The sequence below is a fragment of the Magnolia sinica genome, chromosome 7 (assembly GCF_029962835.1).
Source record: "Magnolia sinica isolate HGM2019 chromosome 7, MsV1, whole genome shotgun sequence".
Lineage (NCBI taxonomy): Eukaryota > Viridiplantae > Streptophyta > Magnoliopsida > Magnoliales > Magnoliaceae > Magnolia > Magnolia sinica.
Genome location: NC_080579.1, coordinates 2,575,307 through 2,587,030, shown reverse-complemented (window position 1 = coordinate 2,587,030; position 11,724 = coordinate 2,575,307). Strand labels below are relative to the sequence as shown.

Here is an 11,724-nt window from a genome sequence, read left to right as displayed (position 1 = left end):
AGTTGTTATGTTTACCATGAAGAAAATAAGTTACTTTTGAAAGTTGAGAAGCAATAAAAAATAATATATAAAAATAAGTTACTTTTTCTAAAAAGTTACTTATTTAAGTTTAATAACCAAATTTATAAACTTACGCAAGTAAAAAAAACAAAAAAAGCTACTTAATAAGTAGTTTTTTGGAACATGGTCAGGATTAAAAAGACAAGGCAGGTGACTTTCAAACCCCAGGTGAGCTCCACCTTTAACCAACAAAGTAACGACAAGTGCAGCAACCCAACCCGGCCAAACATTGAGCTGAGTCAAGTTTCTAAGTTTTTGAACTATGATTAAAACACAACACCAATGTTTGTAAACTTAACATCATACAAAAACGAACAAAAAAAAAGGAAAAAAAGAAGCAAGTTCTTTTCAAGACACCAAAGTGATTGAATTCAACCAGTGATTGAAAAGCTAATTACTAGATTACAACACGAAGCATGCCCCACAATGGAAAGGTATGTAGGTTCAGCAACAGCACTTGAGAATTGCCAGTACATCAGCAGTGAAGCCTGGTGACTTGCAACACCCTCTCAAAGAAAATGGCACACATGCTCATGCTGAATATCAGATCCTCCCTCATCCACTCAGGGGCCAGCCTCTCAAACGTCCCAAGTGAGACAACATGATACAGCAACTCCGGCTCCTCCCCAACTACGTTTTTCACCCATGTTAAGCTGAAAGAATAGCCTGCAACCAAACCACACGTATCAATATCATCTCTAATTTCTAATGCCATGTTCGATATCCATATGTATGCTAATAGATGTTGGTTGCTTAAATTTGCTATGCATGATATTCATATTTGTCGTATAGTGGACCTTCAATTTCAGTGATTTCTGCACAGGTTTATGTTATGAGTAATTATAGTATTACAAGATTCCATACATACAGGACCCATGTTTCAGTGATCGAAATCGTCAAACTGATGGGCCATACTGTGGATTGGGGATGTCCGCAAAACCTCCCGGATCAGAAGATCCTAGTGCAAGCTTTGCTTTCACTATGATCTGGCCTTGTCTGCTCTCTTTGCTTATTTGAAGCTGTACTGCTGTTGCCATGGGTTCGCAAGTCCCAGCCACCAAGTTTCAGATCACTTTGTGTTGTCACATCCCTTCCCCGCATGTGCATGACTGTAATAGACTGACGTTGGACATAGAACTTCACGGTCCTCTCATACAGTCATTCTAATAGATGTTCTAGTTAAATTCAAGTTAAACAGGCATTCACCTAAGCATACACTATATTTAACAGGGGAAATTTAATACCATTGAGCAAAACTAAAAGAGGATTTCTAACCCACTTTCATCTTTACATGGAGCAAAGGTACATTACATACCAACCTGGTGTGCGTAAGACATCTAAGCAGTGCCTAGGGTGGGCCCTGCATGAGGATGACCTGGCATGAAAATTGGGGTCCACAGTTCACTAATTAGGCAGGTAATTGGTAGCAAAGAGAATGGACAGTTCAATCAGAATTTGTTAATGGTCCACATTCAACGTAGCTAAGGATATCAAGATGGATGAGTGGGAAGACAAGGATAGAACTAGAAATGGATATTGGAGAATAGCACCAATAGGTAATAAGATGAGGGAAAGTAGACTTGGATGGTTTGGTCATATGCAACAGAGACCAAGAACTGACTAGTTAGGAGTGAATTGGTTCAAGTTGAAGGTTGGGCAAGGGGAGGGCCCAAAAGGACATGGGTGGAGGTAGAAAGAAAAAGACTTAACGGCATATGGTGTTTAACTGAGGATATGGTCCTTGATAGAGTTGAATGGGGGAACAGGATTCATGTAGCCAGCCCCCAATTAGTTGGGATAAGGCTTAAATGATGATGATGATGTCTCCTCGATGATGGGTGGCCTAGCCTGATCTTTGTGTCAGTTAATTTTCATGGTGGGTGCCACCTTATGCACTGCTCAGATCAACGGACCTGCCAGGTTGGAATGTAGTGTTTTTCGGAACTAACAAGCCTCAAACTGCATAGTATCCGCCATAACCGTTTTACTGGTTAAGAAGTTAACAATCTGTCAAAACTGAAAGAACTGAGAATGCCATCTGGGACTGGAGGGTTACCAATCGATTGGTGAAGTACAGAAACACAGTCCTTCTGTTTGATTAACCGTGGAAAACTTCATGCCAACTAAACACTCCACAAGCGTTTGGAAGTGGCAATCGCCATGGCAAACGTCATTTAAACCATCTCCTAGAAAATTTGGCAGAATCATCACAGTTAAACGTTTGCCAGAGAGTCAAAGTGAAAAGGTAGAGATTTATATGCTTGAGACATACCTGAACTGGCCATGGTTCTTCTACAGCTGCATGGCTGAAAATTAAAAAACCAGGGTCAAAGTAATGACCAGAAGGTCACAAAAATTTACTACTAAGAGGTTTGGTGCATTCCCCACCTGTGGAGAGATGGCAAGAAAATCCACGTGAAGGCGGATTGAAGAGGTGATTCACAACATTGCACATGTGTGAAATGCAGAGCGTGTTCATGGTGAACCCTGCCTAATGGATGGCCCAAAAATCACACAGGTGTGCCACCTCTGCATTTCTGATGCTATTCTTCTCTTAAATCTGGCTTCACATAACATCTGCTAAGGGTGGCAATGGGCGGGTCGCCCAGCCTGACAGGCCCAACCCAGCTTTGGACTGGGCTTGGAGCTATTAGCTTGGCCCATGGCCAGGCTTGGGCCTACCATGCATGGCCCAATCAATTCGGTCCAGGTTTTGGCCCAAGTCAATTTAGCCCAACCTGGCTCATCCCAACCCGACTTCATATGTGCACGTGATATACTTATATCCTACAAAGATGATATTCCCATCCTCGATTAAGCAACCCATGAGTCTTGAAGGTAGACTGTTGGTTTCATTCACGCGTCTATTTCTTTGTGCATGTATGACCCACTTGATCAATGGGCAGATTAGGAACATTCTAGTGGAGAAGATGAAATTTACCAATTTTTGGGCTGGGCTGAGTCGATCCCAGGCCTAACCAATTATTTCATATTCAGGCTCCAGGACTGCAATGCTAGGTCTCCGGGCTCAGGGCTTGGGCCTTAAGTATGAGACTGAGCTCAGGCCTAGCCTGACCCGGCCCAAACATGGCCTTACTCCTAAGGATTTTTCACAAATAAATCAGCCACATTCCCTGTGTATAAATTTTAAAAGGGTAAACCATGGTGATAGTTTTTTTTTTTTTGAAAGGCTTAAACCATGGTGATAGTTAACCACCATTTTAAAAGAGGTATTAAACAATGCTCATGTCAAAAGGTTGTACATATTATGTCCAAGTGGGGGCAAGTGGGCCCATGTTCAGTAATCCAAACAGTTTATGCCATGGGATTCACTTTCTATATGAGCCAAAAGTTTTTCAAAGTAGTCCTAATCCTCCCATAGGTGGCCTACAAATATTTGGTTGAGACGAGAGAGAGGACAACAACCATTGACATCCAACCAAGAAAAAAGGTGAAACATGCTGCCATCATGTAATCTGGGGGACATTTTGTACATGGGCCATCCACCATAAGACCCATCATATCAATTATTTGGATCTTTGAACTATAGGCCCCACTTGTACAAACTGAAAACCTGACAGTTCTGACCTGTTGGCACAAGCCCTGTGTAATACCTTAATTAAAAATGTAGTAAAAATCCACCTCACATGTGGCATGCATGTATGGAGATCCGTACTGTCCAAAACTGCTGGCCTCATTGTTGGTAGAGTATATAGCCAAACTGACACACTGACTGGACATCTTAACAATATGATCACAAGCATTCGCATACCATTTTATTTTTATCCATCCCATCCAATAAATACTAGATGGTTGTGATTGTCCACTTAGCAATTTTCAGGCTATGTTCCATCCACAATGAGTCCCTCTATTTGGACAATTAACCGTACGCCATATGTGCGGCAGATGAGTCACCACCATTTTTGCTGGTGAACAAACATAGGAGTTCAGACCCTTGAAAAATAATACCTGCTGACTGTTTCCAAGAGCATCGCTGTAGGGCATGCCTTTACCCGGACCTCTTTCTGGTTCTTTTACCATGACATGCTCCTCTTGACTACCGGCATTTGGAATAACCATAACTTCTTCAGTTTGAACCCCAGAACATGGCCTTAGTGTCTTCAATCCAGCTGAGCCTTCAGATAGATCTCTTGATCTAAGTTGAGAACCTCCATAAGGGGATTTCAGCTGCCCATCAATGCTGTCGTCATTCTTATCAATAGAATCAGATTTCTCCTGTAGCAGGTTGCGAAGCCTCTCAACTTCTTCAGAAAGTTCTTTGGCTGCCAAACATAAAACAGACAAATGAGAGTATTGTATGATCAAGACATGCAAATGAGACTTAAGAAAAAGTTCTATAACATAGCTATTCAACCATCTATTCCAGATGGGATAGAATGTCCGTCAACTACAATGCGACTGCACAAAGATGAGCTTTGCAGGGATGAAGATGTTAAGATGGATGGGTGGAAAGGCTGAGGAGGATAGAACCAAGAGTGAGGAGAAGTCTAAGAGTGGATCCAATAGGAAATAAAATGGACAGCCGATTGAGATGGTTAGCCCATGTGCTATGAAAGCTGTAAATGGCCTTGACGAGGTGGGGAACTTTGATTAGGGCTGAGGGGCCAGTAAAGAGACTTGACTTGAGGTGGTGAGAAAGAGGAGGTTCGCACACTAAGGATAGGGCCTTCAATGGGACTTATTGGTGAAACAGGATTCATAAAGCAACTCCAAATGAATTGGAGATAGCTAAGATGCTGATTTTTTAGGGCAAAAAAAAAAACCTTCAATGGGACTGATTGGCGAAACACGATTCATAGAGCCAACTCCAAATGAATTGGAGATAGCTAAGATGCTGATTTTTTACAGCAAAAAATAAATAAATAAATAAATAAATCAAACTAACACTACAAATACAATATCAATTCAGCTAAAACCCATGGCAATTGAAACTGAAACATACATCAACCACAGATGAAACATGACCAATGTACACATATTTTATAGAAATGGCATTCTATACAAGTCCCACAAGAGGAATAAATAAGGCAGGTAAACCAAGGATGGTTCCCAGGATTAGCATGTTAGAATATTGGAAACACTGCATGGTCAAATGGAACATGACCAATGTACACATATTGCATGGAAATATTCAAATGGAACAATAATTCCTCACTCTTTTGCCTCTCTTCAATCAAAAGCTTTTGGTATTCGGCATACTGGTACTCCTCAGCAGACCTGTAACCAGACAGCTTATGCTTTAGAAATCCAAGATTTTCAGCAGCACTAAAACTTGGAGCAGTTAATGTACTTGAAAAGAGCGTGCCTATCTGGAATTATTTTATCTGTCAACTCATTTATCTTTGCTTGCAGACTCTCATTTGCAGTTTTCAGGTGTTCTATCATTTCCTCTGCAGCTGCATGTGCAATACACATAACATTCAACCATTATAGTATGCAAAATGCTAAATATCTTAAGAGATTTTTATTTTTATTTTCTTTGTATTATGCTCGATAATCTCATACTATCAAGGCCTAGGTGTTCAAGAGAAAAAAGGGTTTCTTTTCCTATTTCCTTTTTCATTTCCCAGCAATGGTACAGGTAGGTCTAATCTTAACAATAACCTATGCTGTTGTTCTGGTGTGCCCCCATCTGGTATGGGACATCCTCCAACATTCTCCCTATCAGATGATAGACATTCGGTAAAAATAGACAACTGGAACTAACAGTCCACATTCAACTGGGACCCAATTGGATGGTTAGCATTCTCTGATGGGAGAAACATTTGGAACATCTCAATCCACCAAGTCCCACCCATCTGAAACATCTGGATGGCCAAAAGCTGAGCGCCACATTTACAGTTTGTTGAACAAGCAAATGCTCAATTGAAGATTGTATATTTCCTCTAATCTAACATGACTTGTGATGCTGTTTTCATATATTAAGAAATTGTTTCATGAAGAGGCCATATGCTACCACGAAAAAGTCAAGGCGGATTGGTTTTCAAGAAATGAGGCTGTCCATGTAGTAGGATCTGAAGAAAAGAATATAAGAGGAAAAAAAATGTAGATTATCAACAGCATAATACAGTTCAATAGAGATATGGACTGACGAAATAGGTGGTGCTGACAATTTTGAAGCATGATGAAAATGCAATAAAACCAAATGAAGTAAATGAAAGATAAGAAATATGATGAGGAAAAAAAGTACCAGATATGTAATTCATAAACTTTGATTTCTGTTCACGGTTGTACTGCTCAATCTCAGATTCCTTTCTCATCTAAACATGCCGAGCCCAGAAGTAATGAAAAAAAGAAAAGAAAAAACGAAAAGAAAAAAAGAAGGCACTTCTCAATAATTCTTGTAAAATTAGACTAGTGTCAAAAGCCATGCAAACCTTCAGCTCTGTATACTTATCATGAAGCTTGGAGTACAGCAACTGCATCTCCATCTGCATCAGAAATTAGAAGAACTTTGTAAAAAATAAAAATCAAGCGGGTGAATGCTGTCACAAGAATGCATGTAGCATGCAACTGATATGATACCTAGACACTTGTACAGATCAAGAGCAGTTATACCCAAAAGATACAGTATGAGTAGGAATACAGAATATGGCATGGTTATGGCTTTAGCCACATCCTGCTATTTTTTAAATTGTGTAGTCTCCATATCCACATCCATGTCAAGGTACCATAGCGCATCCATATGGTATGTCATTCAGAAAGGAAAAGGAGAAAACAGGCTGCCAAGAACAGTCACAATCATACTTTCCAGAACAGATCCCAGCCCTAGAGCCCGTCCCAGTTCTCAACCTAGGAGCCACCCAACTGTGCACACTACCTGTCAAAAACAGCCTTCAGAATCTGCATACTCTGAAACAACCTTAAACACCCATCTCTGTCCAAAGTACAAACTACAGCCCCATTCCTTCCCCAACTTCAATCCTATTACATACCCAACCTCAAAATCTGTCCCAAAACAGACCCTCAATCAGTTCTTAAATTAGCCAACTTCCAACCTATAACCTGCAGTGCAATTACCATCACCTTTTGAGTTTAAAATGGCCCTGTCCAATTGCAACCCAAAAACAACCCACCAAAATTCCAAAATCTATCCATATTCCAGTCAAATCTTTGCCCCCATCTAGTTCCAAAATTAAATGTGCACATATAGCTGGACATCTTTTAGTCCTAGGATGTAAGGGGAAGATCAAAACAAGCTTTTGAAGAAGACAATGCAACAGATGCAAGTGGTAACAGAACAGATAGGTGCTATGAATAGTCTGACAGATCCTATGACAAGTTGAGTGGATGATCTGACAGAACAGATGATTGTTATGAAGGATGGTAAGAAAGGAAACTCCAATCCATGTATAATGGAGTATCTAAGAAACATCTCAATCTAGAGGGACATGTTGAAATAAGTAGTGTATCTTCTAGACAGCCTGTACTTCACATGCCAGGTAGAGAGAAGGGAGCATGCTACTGTGCATACAATCCCCAATCTGGATACCAGCCACCACGATAACCTTGGAAAGGACCAGGGTCATGATGCCACATCAGCCTCATTATCCATATCAGTCCCACTATCATGGGCCTAGTTATTGCAATCACATTGAAGATCAAATGAGACATATTCGTAGATATCGCAGACTTCTCCAGCAAGCCAGATCAGGTGCCATGACTAGCTATGATCTTTGGAAGACTATTTCAGATAGTAAACTATGAAAAATGAGCTGAAGATATGGTTACATACAATGAGATTAAAGTGTTCAACTTGAAATTGATGATATCATGTTGAGGTGCAGTTGCAGCCTCCTTCTGATACCATCTTTTGATGATTTCCTGGCCCAAGTTATACCAAAAGAAGCACATTGTGTAGTGCCTCTTTAAGGTATTGACAAAACACGAACAGCACTCACAAGTATATGCGAATGAGATCCAGGCCATCCATCATGTGGGCAATTCAATTTAGATGCCCCAGGCCAAAACCAGGCAGATCCATTCATCAACTGGACAGTGCATGTATGAAATCAAATTCCAGTTTAAAGGCGGCCCACAATTGATGCAACCAAATGGTCACACATGCCAATTGATCAAGATTTGAAGAAAAGGCCCACATCTTACGCGAGCACGCTCCACACGTGTGTACAAGAAAAGGACCACCTTCCTTTTCTAGCCCATCACCACTTCCCATTTCTTTCAAATCTCTATATTAGGAAATCTGCTCCTTCTTTCATATCTTTATTTTAGGCAGGGAATAATTTTAAATATTTTCTTATCTATATATCTTCTTATTTTAGGCATTTTCTTAATTAGAATGCTTTTTTATTTAGGTGCTTCCCTATTTTTGTAGTTTTCATATCCTTTATTACAAATTGTAAGGTTGATTATAAATAGGACCTATGGCATATGGAATAAGACAAGCTGATCAATATTCTCTTTATGAAATTTTCTTATTTTCCTAACGGTGGCTATTGGAGGGAGAGTGGTCTCTAGTTCTATACTAGAGGATTGTTGAGCTTGCTCACAGTCTTGCATTTGTGATTTCTAGCATTCCGCTAGAGGATTGTTGGGCGTTTCCCCACAATCTCTTTCTTTTCTTATTGATTTATTAGCTTTTCCTTTTGGGTTTGCATCAACAATGGTATTAAAAAATCGTTACTTCACAGCTGTATCAGCGGCTATAGAAAGGAAATGGTCACCCTGGTTATGCAATAGGGAGGTGTATCGGTCCGCTATGAAAAAATGGGATGTATCGGCTTGTATTGGCACCATTAAGGGGCTGATACTGCTGTTACAGGCCGATATGCCAGCCGATACTGTTACATAATACCTGGCGGCCAATACTAGAGTTCAACCAACACCATGGCCCGCACGGCAAATGCACCGGCCTGATTTTTTGCTACAGGCATCTACATGATGGGGAACACATGATGAACGATCTGGATCTCACGACTACATGTATATGTGACCCAAACCCCCATTTGCATTAATCAATTGGAAATATGGATTCATTCATGGGTATGTTTTTCAGCGTTGAAGACAAAAGCAAGTAGGGTTTCGGCAATTCTCCCAAAGAGCACAGGAAATTGAATTGGGAAAACAAAACCAAAATTTAAAAAAATACAGAAAATTAAAAGAAAATGAAATTGGGAAAAGATTCATACCTTCTTCTCCTTTTCGTTTTCTCGTTTCAGGAGCGGAATCTGAGGGCAGTGAAAAAGATCAGAAAATGGAGAGAGAGAGAGAGAGAGAGAGAGAGAGAGAGGATTAATGAAACTATATATTTCTGAATCTTACCCTTGATTTTTACTAAAAATCCCTTGATGCGATGGCTTTGGAAGCTAAACCCCTTGCTGAGACCGAGAGAGAGGGACGAAGCGGGAAGAGCGTTTTTTGAAGGAAGCGGATTGCCTGTTGGCACGATTCTGTGGGCCCCGCTGTGATGTACGTGTTTTTATCCTCGCCGTCCATCCGTTTTTCCAGCTCAATTTTTTAGCCCAAATTGAGGCAGATCCAAAGCTCAAGTGGGCCACAGCATAGGAAATAGAGGGAATTGAACGCCTACCGTTGAAAACTCCAGGAGTTTTCGATCAAGCTGATATCTGTGTTTTCCCTTCATCGTCGATGGCCCTAGGAAGTTTTCAACGGTGGATATCATTATCTCCACTGTGTGGTCCACCTGAGAGTTGGATCTGATTCATCATGTTTCGGCTCATGCCCTAAAATGAGCTGGCAAAACGGATGTACGGCGTGGATAAAATACATGCATACCGCTTCTTTTTTAATGGGATAATAAAAGGTACCTCCCTATAATTTCTGACAATTGTAAAAACTTCCCTCTTGTTTAGATTATTGCAAGTATCCCCTTGAATTACACAATCATATCTCCAGCATGAATAGCCACATGAGTGGAATTTTCATGAGATCAGCACCGCGTATCAGGCACTTTATCTTACCTTCACCTTAATTCCAAAAATCATCAAGAGCATCCAGAACTCCAGTGGGCCACACACTAAGGGAAAAGTTGGGATGAGATGACCACCGTTAGTTTTGTGTAGGGTCCTCCACCGTGTTTACATTCCATCCAATCCATTTATTTGATGGGATTAAATAATTAGCCAGAAATAAATAATAGTAGTCATAAACTCAGGTAAACCATACCACGTGAAATAGAGAGGCTTTAAGGAATGATTTTATGAGTTGGCCCACTTGAGTTTTGAGTCAATCTATTTTCTGGATCAAAGCTGATCAAAGAGTGGTGAGCCTGATTACTAGGGTGGATTTTATGCACATTAAGCCATTTCATTCACTTAGGAATTTAAGTAGCAGAGTGAGTAAGCTCTTTAAATTGAGCATGGAGTACTGCATAACTAGCAGAGTGAGTAAACTCTTTAAGGCCCACCTGTGATGCGTGTATCTTATCCATACCGTCCATCCATTTCACTAGCTCATTTTAGGGCATCACTCTAAAATTGATGCATATCCACAGTTCTAGTGAACCACACCACAGGAAATAAAGGGGATAATGATATCCACCCTTTAAACCTTCTTAGGGTCTACAGTGATGTTTATTTGCCATCCAACCAGTTCATAAGGTCAAACATGGATGAAGGGAAAAATCGAATATCATCGTAGAATTAAAACTTTTGTGTTTCCAGGGAAGATCTCAGTAACACGCATTTAATTCTCATTGTTTCCTTTAGCGTCATCCACTTCAGCTCTGTATATGCATTAATTTTAAGATAGTTACATAAACTGAGCTATAAAATTGATGGACAGCTTGAATAAGGCACATACATCATGGTGGGCCTTATAGAGTTCACTCAACATGCAATTTATGCTCATCAGTGACTCAGCTAGTAACTATAAAAGATTAACAAGCTTTTTCATAACGTATTGATTACGGATTTTACACACGTCTGCTCTAATACTATGTCAAAGAACCAATTTCTCTAAAAGCTCATGTTATTAAGGAATGACATAACAATGTATATAAAGTAAAGATATATTTTGTCAATTTTCCACGGTGGGAAACACTTTCTATTATTAATATGATGTCATAGAGTTGTACATATGTTTTTAAAAGAACAAAATGTCGAATGACATATAGCCCTCATACGTATGGCACGAGATCGAGGCAATGTATCAATCATGTCTATAAAACACCAGGTAAGAATTCTATCATATCTAGATATGCTCAATAAAGCCATCTCTCATAATTCTTCTAAAATGAAAGATATTCCAAAAACATTTGGAGCTCTCACAATGATTATGAAGATTCTAAAATTTTTAAAATCGAATTAACATATGAGCTAATAGAAACTGATGAAATGAAGCCTGATCAAGATATGGTGGATCCAATTCCACAAATTCAACAAACCATGATGCAAGCATCAATGTGAATTTGGAAATATTTTGGCAGCCTTTACTAGTTTTTCAAGTGGTGGGCCTACATAATTTTTATATACCCAGCTTTTAGGCATCCCATCATCTATATGAAATTCACGCAGATTGGTTAGCATATGCGCAACACAGGACACACATAGGTAATAATGTAAAAGTAGGTGAACACGCAGATGAACCTGTTTGGCTTGAAAGGGGCTCAACCAAATCTTTTTAGTTTGGCTTCGGTCTGCTCTGGTAGGCCGATGCTGGGTA

At 39.9% G+C, this 11,724-nt stretch overlaps 1 protein-coding gene across 5 annotated transcripts; it reads right to left on the bottom strand.

Moving 5' to 3' along the window:
• Nucleotides 1–289: 289 nt before the first annotated feature.
• Nucleotides 290–9,480, bottom strand: LOC131250832 (uncharacterized). Of its 5 annotated transcripts, XM_058251173.1 has the most exons (10): nucleotides 9,364–9,480; nucleotides 9,231–9,269; nucleotides 6,459–6,512; nucleotides 6,272–6,341; nucleotides 5,387–5,477; nucleotides 5,237–5,298; nucleotides 4,030–4,343; nucleotides 2,333–2,366; nucleotides 2,117–2,246; nucleotides 290–726 (listed from the first exon to the last, which is right to left on the bottom strand). In XM_058251173.1, exons 3-10 carry the CDS (start codon nucleotides 6,510–6,512, stop codon nucleotides 639–641), a joined length of 843 nt encoding a protein of 280 aa, XP_058107156.1. In that variant the 5' UTR covers nucleotides 9,231–9,269; nucleotides 9,364–9,480; the 3' UTR covers nucleotides 290–638. The 5 variants fall into 5 exon arrangements, with proteins under 5 accessions (XP_058107156.1, XP_058107158.1, XP_058107157.1 ...); XM_058251175.1 differs by lacking the exon at nucleotides 2,117–2,246 and having other exon boundaries at nucleotides 9,364–9,440; XM_058251174.1 differs by lacking the exons at nucleotides 9,231–9,269; nucleotides 9,364–9,480 and adding an exon at nucleotides 6,902–6,973.
• Between the last annotated feature and the right edge of the window lie 2,244 nt (nucleotides 9,481–11,724).

What these genes read in the sequence shown, in the direction of transcription:
- LOC131250832 (XM_058251173.1), bottom strand. Translation starts at nt 6,512, where the DNA reads ATGGAGATGCAGTTGCTGTACTCCAAGCTTCATGATAAGTATACAGAG. An exon ending in CTCTTGGAAACAGTCAGCAG is followed by an intron (nt 2,367 to 4,029) that starts GTATTATTTTTC and finishes TTTAATTTTCAG; the next exon opens with CCATGCAGCTGTAGAAGAAC. An exon ending in AAGAACCATGGCCAGTTCAG is followed by an intron (nt 2,247 to 2,332) that starts GTATGTCTCAAG and finishes CAAATTTTCTAG; the next exon opens with GAGATGGTTTAAATGACGTT.